Source organism: Rhinolophus hipposideros (genome assembly GCF_964194185.1).
Source record: "Rhinolophus hipposideros genome assembly, chromosome: 2".
Taxonomy (NCBI): Eukaryota; Metazoa; Chordata; class Mammalia; order Chiroptera; family Rhinolophidae; genus Rhinolophus; species Rhinolophus hipposideros.
Genome location: NC_138048.1, coordinates 52,155,271 through 52,173,728, shown reverse-complemented (window position 1 = coordinate 52,173,728; position 18,458 = coordinate 52,155,271). Strand labels below are relative to the sequence as shown.

At 35.8% G+C, this 18,458-nt stretch overlaps 1 protein-coding gene across 1 annotated transcript in view; it reads right to left on the bottom strand.

The window, feature by feature from the left end:
* The window catches only part of PAK2 (p21 (RAC1) activated kinase 2), an 82,559-nt gene that overhangs the window by 17,281 nt on the left and 46,820 nt on the right, over window positions 1-18,458 (bottom strand). Inside the window, exons 3-11 of the mRNA XM_081028334.1 lie at window positions 10,622-10,722; window positions 10,136-10,283; window positions 8,494-8,525; window positions 7,438-7,545; window positions 5,960-6,092; window positions 4,713-4,776; window positions 3,434-3,482; window positions 2,841-2,953; window positions 1,598-1,715 (exon numbers count right to left, since the gene is read on the bottom strand). Of these exons, the coding sequence (XP_080884460.1) occupies window positions 1,598-1,715; window positions 2,841-2,953; window positions 3,434-3,482; window positions 4,713-4,776; window positions 5,960-6,092; window positions 7,438-7,545; window positions 8,494-8,525; window positions 10,136-10,283; window positions 10,622-10,722 (866 nt within the window). The remainder of the gene's footprint in view (window positions 1-1,597; window positions 1,716-2,840; window positions 2,954-3,433; window positions 3,483-4,712; window positions 4,777-5,959; window positions 6,093-7,437; window positions 7,546-8,493; window positions 8,526-10,135; window positions 10,284-10,621; window positions 10,723-18,458) is intronic.

The following is an 18,458-nucleotide window of genomic DNA, read 5'->3' as shown; positions in this document are numbered from 1 at the left end:
TGGGTGGGCCTACATAATTTCTAGGCCTTTTCAGGTCGAATTACCTAAAGGTACGCAGCGCTTGGCAAATATGTACAAGGCTCTTTAGAAATCATTTCGACAGTAAAGGATAAACTTGAATTATTCCTGTATGAATCTCAAATACTCAAGTCTAATCAATGTGCCACTGAAAAGTGGGTAAGAGCCTGGGTGGTCTGGTTCCATCCAGCTGTTCACCAGGGTGATAAAAGATGTTTTCTTCATTTCTTCTATGATGGATTTTACACAAAGCTACATTCACAACCTAGACACCAACAATGAAGGAATAACTTTCGTCTCATGCCATGTTTCAGAGAGCACTGAGTCCAAAGTGAGGAAAGCATCCTTCCCTTAAATACAAGAATAAGATTAGATTTTAAAAATCTACTTGCCCCTATGTTTTTAAGTATAAACTAAGTATAAATTGTAAACTTTGAAAAAGCTTTTTTTATTTCTTACCTCCATCAGAGTAGTACAAAAGTCTGTACATAATTAAAAACAAATAAAAATCTCATTCAAAATATTCCATTCATTCAAGGAAAAAAAACCAGGTAAACTATGTATTATTACATCACATTTATCAAGCATTAAAGCAGATTCCTGGGGAAAAAAACAAATCCCCAGAAAAATACTTGTAGAAATAAATAGAAACTCATCACTATTAGAAAAACTCCCAAAATATACTGTAACTATTAACAATTCTTACTTCCCTCCTAAAACAACCAAAGGAGCTACCCCATAGGTGAAACGTAATTAATTCAGAATTACAATTTTCAAAGACTACTTTTTTAACGCCTTAATAAAAGCTGAAAAAGAAAAACATCATATGTATTGTTCTTACATGAATAAAGTTTATAATTCACTACGTATCACTATAAAAATGCTGAAAGCCAAATCACAGAAAACACAATAGCCTTAAGAACTTTTACAATTTTGTCCTTTGTGACAATAACTCCTAGGATATTCGACAGTAGTATTGTGATCCTACGTTCAATGACAATGAGAAAATCATTAACCTCAGTGTCATCTGTAGAAAAAGATTAGATGGAAGAAGGAAAGCTTGCTTTTGGCTTAGACACAGACAATGTGGCAGAATTTACTGGCTTAAGCAAATAGTATATGTAGTAATTCATTCATGAATATCATCAAGAAACAACCAGTTTCTTCACATTCAATAAGATCAGTAAAGCCAAAAGCAGATTTATTGATACTTAAGGTGAGCATATGTCCTCCTTTGCCTGAGATAGCCTGAGATAGCTCTTGTTTCTACTGCTGAGTGGTGTATTTTTAATGGCTCCCCCTTTCAATCTCGAAAGTATCCGTTTGGATAATGAATTATAATGATCACTCCAATGAAATTTACCTGTGAGTTGGGCGCTTCATTCCAGAACTATTTTACACATGAAGGAAAGGGTTGAAACTCTCATGGAGGATGAAATGGTATGGAAAAAACTTGCAGAGAATGTGTACAGAGAAATTATCTCAAACAATAAAAACTACCTGTGCAAAAAGCTTTCCCTTTTTTCACCTCCTGCTAACCACACATCACCATAACTTACCAAGAAGGGAGCAAACTCACCTCTCTGCATACAGCAGCAATCTGTGCTTCATCCATGCAGGTTTCTGTTACAACATCAGTAAGTGATCCCCCAGCAAGGTACTCCATTACTACAAACAATTCATCTCCTACCAGGTAACTAAGAAAAGAACACACAGAATATATTTACATTTTCACTTTTTCTAAACACATGGCACTCTATGTTGAAGAATTCAAATGTTAGGCACACTAATAACAAAACTAGAAAGTTGATAGCTTTGAGAGCTAGAAAGAAAACCAGAAAGCTGCTACCTAAAAGCACAGAAAAATAACTGAGGGTCATGATTTTCATGAATCACTTTAAAGTTTGCCCACAACTGAAAGAAACTTGGCTGTGTACACAGATTATTCCAATTAAAATACCCCTGTATGGTAAGAACTAACTATTCATCCTGTTTTACAGATGAAGAGACAGAAGCTTGGAGAGGTTAAGTAATTAATCCAAGGTCACATAGCTAATGAGTGACAGAACCAGAATCTGAAGCCAACTACAACTGATTCCAAAATTTATGGCTTATCTTAACCAACATGCTACCATACTGACTTAAAATACTATTTTAAAAAGCAGGGAACTATACCTGGAAAGTTTGTTTCTATGAACATGGTCCCACAACTAGGGCTAAAGTCTAAAAACGGGTAATCTTTTCCCCATTCAAAACAAATTTAAATATGGAAATAAGAAAATCACCTATAATCCTTTACCTCCAATATAATCACTATTATGATTTTCATTTATTTTCTATTCTTCTTTCATTCACATGTATGTAATTACTTAAAAAACACATAGTTGTAAGACACAGAATTTTCTATTTTGCTTTTTAACATCAATTCCTAAATCAAATGAGGTTTTAGCAGACATACTATTTGCCCATTAAAGTACTTGAAATAAAAATTGATCTAAAAGTTTAAAAACTGTGTAGCCAATCACCTCTGTTATCAAGATATGAATCCCAGCCAACCTTCCCTTAATGTTTCTGCTTCTGATCATTTGTAATTAATATGAGCACCAGCAGCAATGTCCTTCATTTAACTGCCTTCTCTCACTTGCCAAGTGATATCTACGTAAAAAAAGAATCTGTTAAACTGTAATGTGCTATTTTTACTTCTCCTCCTCCTTCAAGCTTACTTTTCAGCACTGACATTCTACTCTGGTCTAACTGAAGTGGCTATGAGACATAAAATTTCCACAATTTTGTTCCAATGCTTCGGAAATATTCATATTTACCTGTCCAAGAAGTTAACTATGTTGGGATTCTTTAATTCTTTCATCACCAGAATCTCATTAATGATCAATTCCTTCTTTGGCTGTTTCTGTAAATTAATCTGTTTGATAGCAACCTATGATGGAAACAGAATTAAAAAAACAAAATCAAAACAAGTTTCCCAATACTCTTAGAAAATTTCAAATATCAATCAGTTAATAATTTATTGTATAAATGTTGTACAATGAAATGCCAACTTACTCATAGGTAACACTTTTATTTCCACACTGCCTAGGTACAATGCTTTGTAATAACATAGAACCCAAATATTTTTAGATTTCTCTTGAAGCTGATTAACCAACCCAAGGTTAGCCCAGTACCGGAAATTAATTCTTTTTATTCCAAACTGGGAAAATAATTTTTTAAGTATTTGCTTATTTATGAAACAAAGCATAATTCCTTTTTCCCCCTTAATAAGTGCTATAAAATTACATAGAGTAATTCTTTCAACATATTCAACTGAAAGAGAAATTCCTATTGATTATTCACAGGTTTACCTACTTTCCTCCTACACTAAAAGCTAATGGTAACACCCAAATTATGAAAAAGTAGCTACCTCCTGTCCCAAAGCCACATCAGTAGCAGTGAAAACTGTTCCAGAAGCCCTAGGGGGGAAAAAGACACACATCATTACCATTTATAACCCAAAGACTTTATACTTAGAATTGAAAAAGGATTAAACATTTAAGACTTAGTATCTTGAACAGGAGTAAAAGCAAACACAAAAGGGAAAAAAAAATAAGAAAAAGAAACCCTTGTGGCCAAAACTTATGTTAGAAATCTGTCACAAATTTCATACCTACAAAAGTGTAGAAAAAAGATAAAGAAAAAAGTAACATATACTCATGGATCCACTTCCCCTGCTTAAGAAACAATGAACTACAAATAAATTTAAAGGTCCTTGTGTGCCTTTTCCAAAGGCATCCTTCCCTCCTCCCAAAGTAATCTGTAATTGGTGTTTATTCTGTTTTTGATGTGCATCAGTTCCATGCATTTCTCTGTATTTTAACTACAAAGGACATAGGTGTGTATCTCTATAGAATATAGCTAACATCATTTTTAAATGTCATATAAATGGTTTCATTTTATGTTTTGTCTGCAATTTGCTTTTTTAATTCAACATTGGATTTGGGATGGTCATCCATATGGATGTTATTCTTGTTCATTATTATTATTATTATTACATATGATTCCATACATAACAGTTATCCACTATCATGCTCAATAATATCAAAATGATTCTCAATTTTTTGTTATTAAAACCAGTGTTGCAACTGTATTTAGTTTTTAAAAAGAATCTCATAGGGAAGTTTTCAAAAAGACTTCAACTCTCTGTCTAAATTCACAGAACACTTTCCAGAGATTAGTAACATGAAAAATTCCAGATATTCATTTGCTCCAAAAGCAACAGGAAAAAACAAAAAAGAGTTTAGTTAGTACAGTTCATAAATAGAAATTATTGGAGAAAAATCAGAAGATCAGTAGACTCAAAGATCAACACTCAATGATGTGATTAAAATGCATGTATTTATTGCCTATAACCTTGTAATAAATGTTCTGTCTTTTAAATACATTTAATGTGCAAATTTTTCACCCACCTAATGATTTCTTACCACCAATGGGAAATAACATTTAAGAAGAAAACAATGTACAATCATTGGTAAGTAGTACAGTTTATAATAGCATCTAAAAATAAATGCATTACTTATTCACACAAATCCAAGGACACCACTCATGGAATACTGTAAGTGCTCAATGACAGCAGGCAAAAGAGATATCACGCTGTACACCTAGGCAGTATTGAATATTGTGGTAATATAATCTCAAATACTTACCCTTGCCCAATTTTTTCGTATCTTGTGTATTTTTTCTTAGGGTCACCAATGCTCACAATAGTTCCTATTTTAAACAAAAACAACAAAAAGTTATGATCTCAGTCAAGCACTTTTAAATTGTAAATTAATTCTGATATCATTAATCCTTTTAATAAACCACTGATTTTAGAACAGTGGTTTTCAAACATTAACACTAAATATCAAAAATAATGTATGTTTCAAACACAAAACACTAAAGAAACTTAATTTAAAAAGAAAAGGATCGAGATTAGAACTCCTAACCAATGCCTTCATTATCCTATCATTTCCTCAAAAATGATCATGTTTTCCTCAAAAATAACCAACTGTACTAGTTTGCCTGAAACTGAGAGGTTTCCCATGATGTGGGATGTTTAGTCTTAAAACTGGACAATTTCTGGGGAAAATTTCATAGTCCACTGAAATGTATTAAACTCATGTTATGAAACTATTTACTATCAGAAATATATAAATAATATGCAAATGATTAACCCTAAATGGCTTGTTTGACTCTTCCAACATCTTTGATCTTACAGTAGATTTAGAAAACCCTTTATTAATATAAAAGCTACTCTAATATGAACTAATCAAACATCTGTTTTAGGAAAGTTCATAAAGAAACATGTTTTAAAATTAGGATGTTGGGCATAAAATTATCTTACAGTCTTACTACCAGTAAGTAAAAACATGAGAAAACCATAATAAATTTTCACTTGCTCGATCAAGGTAAAGGAGACTGGAAGCTCAAATAATCCAATTTTATATAGGTACCCAATCTCAAGTCCCCAGCCACTGCAGTTACAGTTTTCCTTGGTCCCACTAGATCAGTGTTCTTTATAACTACAGTTGCTGTACATTTGTAAGTCCGACAGTATTGCTACCCTCTCTCTGACACTATGTACATTATTTCCAATGCTTCCTCCAGGCCAATGATAGTTGACAGACAAAAAGGAAGAAGAGAAAAAAATGATACTGACTATTGCAGAGATGTTGCTCACTAGTCAACACATAATAAATAAGCAGGGAGGAGAATGAGTATTATTTTGGCTTCACTACATTTTTTTATTTTGGCTTTACTAGATTTTAATTCAAGCTATTGTTCCTAGAAGAAAACATTTTATTCTTTATGTCTTAAACAAATATATAGGGTATAAATTAAAATCCATCTGGGCCAAATGTTTCAAGAGCTCTTAACAATTTAAAAATAATGTAAAATATAGGAAACATACTTAATTTCTCCATAATCTCTTCATCTGTCATTTTGGTCTTCTTTTTCTGTTTGTCAGAAGACTTGGCACCACCATCAACATTAGAATCACCAACTGGTGCAGGAATAGGGTCAATCACAGACCGCGTGTAAATCTGCAGAGAGACAGTTAATTGCTGAGATTTGAGGAAAAATATTTTTAGGTATTCTTTTCTTTATTTCCCCCCCTACTTCAACCTTCCCCCCACCCCACTCTGGTTAAAACCGGTGACCTCAGCATTAGGAGCACGGCGCTCCAACCACCTGAGTCTCTGCGCCGGCCCTAGGTATTCTTATTGGCACACTATTCAGTTCTTTGAATTTTAACCAAAACCAAGCTGTCTCCAGTGTTCTAATAATAGAAACCTTAATGTTAAAATAACTATTAATTCCCACAAAATTTTTTACACAAATATGATTTCTACCATTTCGTGTCAAACAGCCAGTTCTAGGAGATAAAGAAAATAGGGCCCCTGGGGCCGGCCCGGTGGCTCAGGCGATTGGAGCTCCATGCTCCTAACTCCAAAGGCTGCCAGTTCGATTCCCACGTGGGCCAGTGGGCTCTCAACCACAAGGTTGTCAGTTCAATTCCTCGAGTCCCACAAGGGATGGAGGGCTGCGCCCCCTGCAACTAGTAACGGCAACTGGACCTGGAGTTGAGCTGCGCCCTCCACAACTAAGACTGAAAGGACAACAACTTGACTTGGAAAAAAGTCCCGAAAGTACACACTGTTCCCAAATAAAGTCCTGTTCCCCTTCCCCAATTAAAAAAGAAAAAAAAGAAAATAGGGCCCCTATCATTAGATCATGATCTAAGGGCAGGCCTCAGAGCTTTACCTGACCATCGGGCCATTACTCTATCACACTCCACTGTGCGGCACCTTTTCCCACACTTTACTGGTAGTAGTACAGAGAGAGGGACAGGACTCTTTCTTTCTGTCTCTATCTAAGGTTATAATTGTTCAAATTCTCCTATATCTGGTAAAACTTTCACACTCAGCAGCCTCTTGAATGACACCAATGTTTTGAGAGAAATGTAAAATGGGATAAAATACATAATTTGGGTGAGAAGTAAAATCTAAGTTTTAGATACAGTAGTTATTTGCATTGACATAAACAAAGAAAGCCAGAGAAACAGATGAATTCTTTGAAAGAGAAGATTTAATACCAAAAAGAAAAAACAATGAGATATTTTAACTTTAATTTTAAAGAAGCCATTCGATTTTAACTTTCAAAAAAGCTAGTTTTTTTTGATGGCTTAGGTGCATTTTACTGGTTTTCTTTAAAAAGCTAGTTGTTTTATGAGTGGTCTTTAGGTAAAGATCTCCTGTTCAAATTCCCCACACTAAAATATTTTAAGCATGAGGGTATTTAAAAATTAATCATTGGAAGTCAAATACAGACTGCTGTTTTTTAAAACACACCGGCACACACATCCTGATTCACTCATCAGACACCCACCGATTTTGTATGATCTGGTCGTGGGGCAATAACAGGGGGAGCAGCCTCTTCATCATCATCGTCTTCCTCTGTTACTGCTACTGATGTTTCTGATCCCTTGGTATTCAGCTGCATTTATCATACGAGCAAAGCAAGGAAGGCAAATATAACAATATATTAAAATATAACTATCTTTCTTTTAACACACTTGAAGAAATGTATTTTAAGAGCTGGTTTCAACACTGGCTCTAATCTAATCACTTAAAAAGTAAAGGCAATTTTATCAGAAAAGTAGTTTATGAAATAAATGTGTATGATAAACATCAAGTATTCTTGAGAGAATTTAGGCCGTTTATACAGAGAATCTGATACCCTTTAAACAAACCCTAAAAGTAAAATATCACTTTGTTAAGACCAAAAACAGATTTTCTAGGCTTTGTATAAGTCAGTCATTTTCAGTCATTTGAAACAGCCAGATTCACGAGAGAAAAATGGAGGCTAACAAAGCAAGAGGAAGGTATTAAGCTTTATAGCGATTATTATACTCCAGGTATGTGCTAGTTAGGTACTTTACATGTTATCGCATTTAATCTTCATATTAACTCCAGGAGATTGTTTCCTCCTAATTGAGGAATTGAAAATAAAAAGGTGATTGTTTGCAGGAGGTAACTGTGCTTACATAATAACTTAGATCAAGTTTCCGACACTCTGAAGACTCTAAAAGGCTTCAATTGTTCACATGTTTCTCAAGTCTATATTCAGTAGCATGGCATGGTATCACAGGAAAAAGCTAGCAAGTTCTTTGTATTCGTGTTTATATATGGAAACATTACCCAAAAGTAGCTAAACTTCTCTAAAGATCCTAGTAAGTTTTAGTCACTTTAACTATCATATCAAGGAAATTCAATTTGTTTAATATGGCTCTCTCAACTAATCAAGTGGATAGCTAAAACATTTATAAAGTGGTTATTTATTTCTGATGGCTATAATGTATTTTAGAAAGTAAAACAGAACTGAGATTTGTTTGGGGTAATTTATATTAGAACAAGAGCTACAAGAAATAACATATTAACTTACTGGTGGTGTTCCAGAAGGGAAGCCATCTTTCTCTGAATACGAAACAGAAAACTAAATTAACAATTCACAAAATAAAACATCTATATAATAAAAGAAAATGTAAAGCAGAGGAAGTAAAATGTTCTTAGACTGATTTCATTTTAAGTTGAACTAAGTCTTGAGAAAAACAATAATATCAGTATTCAAACAAGAATTCATATAAGATTGAGCTAACAAATCTCAAATCTTAATGGAACTGCAAATTTACTAAAAATCATTGAATTGTGTACTCCAAATAGGTGAATTTTATAGCATATAAATTATATCTTAATAAAGTTACTAAAAATTTATTTGAAACCACAACTGTCAATCTGTATTTATTAAAACAAGTTCACTCATAACGATACTTTCTTCGAAAACTGCCTATCAAGGAACTTAGAGCAACACTTCAGACAATGGCCATTGGTCAAAGGACAATTCTTGACATCAATTTTGATCAATATGAAAACAAATCCCTGAAGGTAAAACAGTTCACAAAGACTAAATGTTAAAATATTGGAGTTTAGAAGAGCAAGTTTTGTTTTGTTTTACTTTTAAAAATGTACACACACACACACACACACACACACACACTCACACTGAAAAGAATATACTATTTTCTGGTCAAACATTGATTTAAAAAAAAGATTACTAATTTATAGACTTACTAGTTGACACATTCTAGAGACAAGTCTGACCTTTTGCTAAGGACGTAGTAGACTAAGCAAAAAAGTTCAAAACCATTTGCCAAGTGGTCTCTATTTCTTCCTTGAACACAGCCCTTATTTTGGCAATGATACATTCAAATTAAGTATAGTTAAAACTACAGGTATGGTTTTAGCTCAATCATAATCAACCATATCATTTTTAAAAACTACATGTATGACTTCAGGGGACACAGAAACATATTAAATAACACCTTGGAATGTAATTAGTAAAATCCACACTGAAGGAAACAGGACAAACGATCTTGTTTCTTTAACAAATAAATTGCAACGAAAAGAAACCACGAGAACCAGCGTGAGGGAGAGGAAGCCTAAATATCAAAAAAGATTCAAGAGATAGCGTAATCAACTGTACTGTATGAATTCTATTCTGATCCTGATTTGAACAAACAATTTTTTAAAAATCCACTATTCTCCAGTTCTTACCTGATGATATTCCAGTTTTGAGGTACTTTAATCTAATGCTTATTTAATGTTCATATATTTGATAAGTTTCAATTTTTGAGTGGACTTAAACATTTACTTCAGGGTTTGTGCATTTAAAACCACCCTTCTCCCATCCCACTAACAGTAAATATATTTCTAGTATAAACACACCTATAAATCAGCATCTTTCCCTTGTATTTATATATGCTGGATGTCACTGAAAAGTAGTGAAGAGAAAAAACAAAAAGGCCAAAACACCCACTTTTGGCAAAACTAAGAGATTCCCGGACTCCAAATTATGAAAGAGCTGCTCCAATCAGTTTACACAAGGCAGATCCATGCAAGAAAAGAAGCAGAGACAAGAACCACAGCTTAGTTTTTTATTTTTCTAGAAGCTTTCTTTTTATCTAGAAGAGCTTCACAACTCCGCAATCTCATTTGAATCAACCTTTTACTGTTGACTGATGTCTTACCTGGAGGAGTAAAGCTCAGATATTTCTGTTTCACTGTGTTGGAGTCATAGAACTTTAAGACATCCAGCACGGCCTGAGGATTCTTCTTTTGCTCTAGTTTGGTGATATTGGAGGTCTGTAATAATCGAGCCCACTGTTCTGGCATGCCCTAACAAAAAGATATTCAGAAATCAGTTGTTTTGAGTTGCTCTAATAAAATCAATTTCCAGAGCTAAATGACAAAATACAAAACAATCTACACAACTATTGGATTGACTAAATTCTAGTCCGCCGAGTTTACTAAAGGTCTATTTATCTAAATCTATTTTGCATAATTATAACAGGCTCGGCTCCCTAGAATAAAGATATATCCAACCACAAACACTTTTAGAAGAAAAGCACTAAGAATTCTGTTACGATGTGGATAGAAAAGTTAATTTCAACCTTAATACAGAGTGGAAAAGCTTGACTGATGACATATAAACAAGTCCCAACTAGGTAACTCACAGTGAATTCTCCAGTAACAGCATCAAAGCCAACATGGATGGTGTGCTCAAAATCAGATGGAAGAGAAATTTCTGGTCGTTCCTTCTCTTTCTTCTTACTTCCTAGAGGACATTAAAAAAGAAAAAAAAAAGAATTAGCCTATTTAAACAAGATTAATAAAGGTACTCATATGTTTATATTTTTCCTGAAATAGATTAGGAACAAAGTTATTCTAGAAAAAAGGTTTCCCCTAAAGACAATGACAGGAAACTGATAAATGAAGTACAATAACCAATCCTGTGATCAAGCAAAGGTGGGGACAGACAGTGACCCGATTAAAGAGGCGCACAGACTAACCCAGCACCAGCCCTGAGTAAAAGGGCACGGGCAGAAGAGACAGCCCCTTAGAACAGATTTGTTCTCTAATAAATCAAGACCTACACCTAAGATGCTGAGTAATTTGGAAAACGAAATCTATCAAATCCTATTTCCATTGGCTATATTTACCCAGAAAGAACAATTTACATTACTATGACTATGTAGATAATATACACGCGTGAACAAGTCCTTTACAAAGACCACATCACCTTTCTTGTGTAACTCTAACCTCTTCTTTTTACTGAGGTTAATAATTGCTACTGGTGGCTCAGGCGTTTAGAGCTCCATGCTCCTAACTCCGAAGGCTGCCGGTTCGATTCCCACATGGTTCAGTGGGCGCTCAACCACAAGGTTGCCAGCTCGATTCCTCAATTCCCGCAAGGGATGGTGGGCTCCACCCCCTGCAACTGAGATTGAACATGGCACCTTGAGCTGAGCTGCCACTGAGTTCCCGGATGGCTCAGCTGGTTGGAGCGCGTCCTCTCAACCACAAGGTTGCTGGTTTGACTCCCGCAAGGGATGGTGGGCTGTGTCCCCTGCAACTAGCAAAGGCAACTGGACCTGGAGCTGAGCTGCACCTCCACAACTAAGACTGAAAGGACAACAACTTGACTTGGAAAGAAAAAGTCCTGGAAGTACACACTGTTCCCCAATAAATAAAGTCCTGTTCTCCTTCCCCAATAAAATCTTTAAAAATAAAATACAGTTGTAACAATATAAAAAAATAATTGCTACTGAATAAAAGTTAATACTGCTGTTGAATACAAGTAGTGAGAAGGGAAATCTTTGCATCCTTCCTGATCTTAGGGGGGAAACAGTCTTTTTTCTTTCTTTCTTTCTTTTTTTTTTTTTACCATTAAGTTTGATGCCAGTGGTAGGTTTGTCAAAGATGCCTTTTATCAGGTTAATGGCATTTCCTCCTATTCCAAGTTTGCTGAATGCTTTTATCAGAAATAGGTATTGGATTTTGTCAAATGCTTTTTCTGTACCTACTGAGGTGAGCATATGGTTAATCTTTTCTTTTTTTGTTAATATAGTGAATAACATTGATTTCCAAATGTTACACCAACTTTTCATTTCTGAAATGAAATCCACTTGGTCATGATATATTACTCTTTTTTATATACTGCTGGGTTCTAATTGCTAAACTCTTGCTAAGATTTTACATCTATGTTCATGAGGGATATTGGTATTGCTTTCTTGTCTTTGGTTGGGGCATCCCAGTAACACTGGTCTAATAAAATGAGTTGGGAAGTATTCCTTCCTATTTAATTTTCTGGAAGTTTGTGTATCATTAGTGATATATCTTCCTTAAATGTTTGGTAGAATTCACCTATGGAATGCCCTGGGTCTGACATTTCTTTGTGGGAAGGCTAGCACCTACAAATTAAATTTCCCTCAGAAATACAAGATTTTCAGGTTACCTATTTCTTCCTGAGTGAGCTTTGAAATAAAATTTCCCACTTTATCTGATATGTTGGATTCGTTTGTAACATTTGTTCTCAATATTACTGTATCTTTTTAATATCTGTAAAATCTGTAGGGTTGCCACCTCTCATTTTCAATATGGTAATTTGTGCCTTTTCTTTTTTCCCATTAGTCTGGCTAGAGGTTTATCCATTTTATTGACATTCTCAACAAATCAACTTTTGGTTTCATTCATTTTTCTGTATTGTTTTTTCCTTCTATTTCATTAATCTCCACTTTGATTTTTATTATCTCTTTTTTTTCCATTTACTTGAATCTCACCTGTTCTTCACTTTTAGTTTATTAAGATGTCTTAAGTCATTGACTTGATACCTTTTTCTTTTCTAATATGGGTGTTAAATACTATAAAATTTTCCTCTAAATACTTAGTAGGATCAAACAGATACACTTTGAATTTTCATTTTCATTCATTTTACCATACTTTGTAAATATCTTTTTGGTTTCATTTATTTGGAAGTGTTTTATTTACTTTCCAAATATTTCCAGAGATTTGTTATTGATTTCCACTTTACTTACATTGTGGTCACAGAATATACTTTATGTGATTTGAATCCTTCTAAATTTATTAAGATTTTAAAAAATGACCCTAGAATTATGACCTATCTTACTAAATGTTCTGTTTTCACTAAAAAAGAATGTATATTTTGTTGGGTGCAGTTTTCTATAAATGTCAAGCTGGTTGGCAGTTTTAGGAATTTTCTGTCTACTTGTTATCCCAACTTTTGAAAGAAGTATACTAGAATTTCCAAATTAAGAGGATCTGTCTATTTCTAACTTGAAATTCTGTTTTTGCTTCATGTATTTTGAAGCTCTATTGTTAGGCTCATAAATGTTTAGTTCTTTTGTATCATCTCGATGAACTGACCCTATGACCATTATAAAAATATTCCTTATCCTTTGAATACGTTTTGATCTAAAATCTGTTTTGTTTGATATATCACATAACCAGTCCAGGTTTCTTTTAATTGTTAGCATCACCTCTAAAAGAAACCTTATACTCGTTAGCAGTCACTCCCAAGTATTCCTTCTAGCTCCCCAAGTTCTAGGCAACCACTAATCTTTTTCCCCTCCCTTCTTCGGCCTCCTCCACTCTCTCCCCCCACTCTGGTGCAAGCCCTGTGTGAACTTCGAGGACTGTTCCCTCTAATCATTTCCAGTGGTCCTTTCTCCAGTTTTGAGTAGTTTCCTCACATACAAGTGCTACTGAAGACTCAAGGGAAACCCTCTGCAGATCTTTCTCTCTCTCTGTTCAGTTCTTCTATCTGTACTAAAAACTAGCTGCTTGGGCATCCCCCAATTCCCAGCTGTTTCTCACCTCTAGGAGACCACTTAATTGCCCCATTGCTTGGTATGTACTTTCCCAGTGTTTTAATTCTTTCAGGTGGAGGGGTAATTCTGGTCCATTACTTCATCTTGACTGGAAGTATAACAAGTTTTGCTCTCTTATCCATGATATTATGAAATTTCAGGGTGATGTGATTTGATGTGGTCTTCATTCGTTCACTATGCTGAGTACTCATGAGCCCCTTCCACCTGAAATCATATTTTTCAGATTGGGGAATTTTTTTCTATTATTTATGTCCTTCTCTCTGTTTTCTTTGTTCATTATTAGTTATATCAGTCCATTAGTAAGACTGGCCTGATCTTACAACTGTTACCGTTTCTCTCATAATTTTATTGTGGTTTAATGATCTGAGAGAACTTTCTTAACTACCTTCCAATCTTAACATATTGACATCTTTTGTTTGTTTTGGTAATCTTAAATGTTGATTTTTCCAAGAATTATTTCTCATTATTCTCTGATCATTCTTTCTCTGAGAAAACTTTTGTTTCATGGATGCAATTATCTCTCCTGCTATATCATTTATGTGTGTATATATGTTGGGTTTTTTTTTCTTCTCCCCACATTGTCTGTTTCTTCTATATTCTTAATTCCCTGTTGTTTTGGCTTCTCTTATGGTAAAGGTTTTTTTTTTTTCAGATGTCTGGCAATCCTTTGCTGTCTATTCATACAGAAAAGTACTAAAAAGTTAACTGGGAGGTAAGTCAGTCTTTTCATTAAAGATGGGGTGGAGAGTGGGGTACCTAAAGTATTTTTTTTCCAGAGAAAAATCTTCCAATCTCTTGTCTGAGGGCTTTGAGTCAAGCTACAAATGTTCGGAAAGCAGGGCAGAGGAAAGGAGTTTAGTATGTTAACTTTCATTGAATGCGCCTTTCTTATTCTGGTACTACACCTTTTCCTAACTCCCCTGACAAGAATAAAAGGCCTCTCAGGTTTAATTTCTCCTCCAATAAATGTCAACATCATTTGTTCTTTTGTTCTCCTAGAGGATGGGAGTTGTATTTGCATGGGCATATGGGGGTAAAGGGGGGATGCTAAAGTCCCTTTGACACTTCCTAGATAAATTTACAACTGTTTCCTCCTTTTAGGCCTATTATGCCCACTCACACTCTCTCACACATGTGCGCATGCGCGCATGCCCCTAAATCCTGAGCCTCTGAGAATTTTACAAGGAAAACTGGTTCACGCTCAAACATTCCCCTGCAAATACTTAGGATATGTCTTCCTCTGTTCTGCTTAGTCAGTTGCCACTTCGCCACTACTTCAATCTTCCAAATATGTATTGAAATCTCGTGTACTACTGTCTCCTCTCCCATTTTCTTCACCTTTGTGATATTACCGGTTTTTTGGTTTGGTTTTTTTTTTTACTGCCATTTTAGTTGGGTCTGGGGAGGAAGTGTAAATAGAGGCATGTGGTCAATCTGCTATGTTTAACCAGAAGATTCTCCTAATATAAAAGAGCTAAAAGTCATGTTGTTTGATAGGTCTGCACATATAAAGATGGAATGTTACTGTACACTATTCTTTGTTTATCGAGATGCTAATGCCCTAGCATTAGGAAACATTCCAATTTTTGACTAGTGATAATAGGATTGTGCTCAAATGTCCATCTCTTCTCTAGGTTCCTAGGCACATATAATATTTATTTGCAAGAGACCTAGCTGTGGTAAGAGAGCAGGGCACACTGGTCACAAAATGGAGCAGAGGGAAATGCAACTGGTAAGCCTCACGTAAACTGTGCTATCTTTACTGAAATGCACCATTCCACCTATCATAAAAAACCTCTCAGTTTCCACTAGACTGTGAGTAATCTGATGTCACACCCTCTACTTCTCTTTATGTCTCTTGACTTCTAACTTGGTATCCCGCACAAGAGGAAATATTTATTAACCAACTATAAGCTAATAGTTTACTTTTAATACAGCCCTTAACTGCTGACAGAAAAACTACACAATTTCATATACTATAAAAGTGCTTGTTTTTTCTTTTAAAAGAAATCTGCCCAGCATCCCACTTCTGATTAGCATATGGTTGAGAAAGAAGCTATTTTCTAATATGACTTTGATTCCAGATGGCTGGTCCAAGGCAGGCATCGCATTCAAGTCAAGTCAGCCACAGTTCCCCACACAGCCAGTTACATTAGTTCAGGGGCGAACACCTAAACTAAGCCGGACTTAGGACCCCGAGAATCAGTCTCTCACCAGTGAATGAAGTTATGAGAAATAAAACACAGGAGCTATTGTGGGATACATTTCCTAACACATAGAGAAAAACCAATCTGAAATAGAAAGAAATACGATCAGGTACACAGAAAGGGGAAAGATAAGACATATGGCAAGAGAATTCTGATTCCTGTTGTGTCTAAGGCCCATAAATACTTTTCAACTTGGGAATAATAAGTTTAGAGACATATATTAAAGAAAGTGTCATACCTATACGATAGGAGTAGAGAATAAAAAGTTAAAGGAAAGATGTGTAAATGATGAAGCAGAACTTGAGACATATTTTCATACATTAGTGCACTTAAAAGAAAATGACACAATATCCTAATAATCTGTTTAATTCCATTTCTTTTTATATAACACACAAATACACACACAAGTACTCCCTGTATTTTAGCAGTCCTAGTAGGAGGGGAAAGGGGTATTTTAAAAAGTATCTAAAATAAAAAGATACCGAAGCATGTCTCAAACAATGTGCTGGAAGGATACTTCTATATAAACAGAATAACTGCTTTCTAACGCTGGAAGCCTACAAAGACCACCACCACCACCACCAAAAAAATCCACAATTATCTATTTACAGGATGTCTACCAGGCAACTGGATCACTTGATGGGAAGTCATGGACCAGAGGAAGAAACTTCTTTTAATAAAATGCACAACTTGTCAGGGTACTAGGCGGGGGAAAAGACTCTTAGGATCATTTTCCAACTTCATTAGTCCACAGAACAAGCAGGTGCAGCAACCTTCAGCCATGGGGTGGAGCCCCTGGGTCATGTGTTGCACGAAAGGTACTTAAAAGAATCATTAAGTGGGGCTGGCCTGGAGGCTCAGGCGGTTGGAGCTCCGCACTCCTAACTCCGAAGGCTGCCGGTTCGATTCCCACATCCCACATGGGCCAGTGGGCTCTCAACCACAATGTTGCCAGGTTCGATTTCCCACAAGGGATGGTGGGCAGCGCCCCCTGCAACTAATGATTGAACACGGCACCTTGAGCTGAGCTGCCGCTGAGCTCCCGGATGGCTCAGTTGGTTGGAGCGCGTCCTCTCAACCAAAAGGTTGCTGGTTCAACTCCCACAGGGATGGTGGGCTGTGCCCCCTACAACTAGCAACGGCAACTGACCTGGAGCTGAGCTGCGCCCTCCACAACTAAGACTGAAAGGACAACAAATTGAAGCTGAACGGCACCCTCCACAACTAAGATTTAAGAGGACAACAACTTGGAAAAAATCCTGGAAAAATACACACTGTTCCCCAATAAAGTCCTGTTCCCCTTCCCCAATAAAGTCTAAAAAAGAATCATAAGTGTGTCACTGCCACATCCTTCTAGGCCACCACCTTTTAGGCTACCTCTGAGCTAGAGTTTAAGGTAAAAAACAAAACAAAACCCATCTCTTTAAAAGGAAGACTCTTCTGTCTCTTTCTAAAAGAACTAGTGATTCCCCTTTTGTTCTTTTGATCCGGAACAGCTTCAAATTGGTGAAACTAAACTTGTTCCATCACAAAGAAGGTATTCTCTAGGAAACAGGCAGAGTATGGGCTACTATTATTAATCTTAGAATTCGATTTTTGGAGCAGAAGGGATATTTATAGTTCTAAGTCTATCATCTTCATAACCAAGCAGATGTGAAGGTGCATATAGAATGAATAGATATGAAAATTTTTGTTAATAAACAACATTCTACTCAACGCCAGCTAACTAAACAGCGCTTTCAAATATTAGCCAAGATAATGGCTCATCACCATTTTCATTATCAAAACTACTGGACTTGACAGCCATTTTTCACCTGTACTACTGTAAAATCCTCCCAACCAGTTTCTAACTTCAGGCTTAGGCCTCCAACAAAACCTACTTTCTATACAGCTACCAGTGTCTCCTTTTTAAGACAGAAACCAGGTTTTCCCCGTTTAAAATTCTGTAATGGTTCCCCAGGAAACAGGATAAAATGTGAGCTCTGTAGCATGGAATACAAGGCCCCTTATGACCTGCTCCCTGCCTACCTCTTCAGCCTGTTGAGTTGTTTGTAGTTTTCTACATACATCATGCTGTAATTCTCCCTCCCTCTTGCTTTCAAATCACATTGGACTGTGCTCAGATCCATGAATGCGCTATGATCTGTTCTGTGGCTGGGCCACTGAAACTCTTCTAGGAATGGAATACACTTTTCAACTACCAAAGTCCTCCGAACTATTTTCACTTATTCATCCTTTAGTCTTCCACTCTAATGTCACCTCTTTAGGAAGCCATCTCAGATAGGACAACTTCTTACACTGTCCCTATTATAACTTTTCAGTTTGTAATTATGTGCTGTAGTTTCTGATTAGTGCCATGAGGGCAGGGCCACCACCTGCTTTGCTTATCACTGGGCCTCTGATGACTCAGTGTGTAAGATACATATGAGTATAGCAGGGATGTGGTAACATCTGTT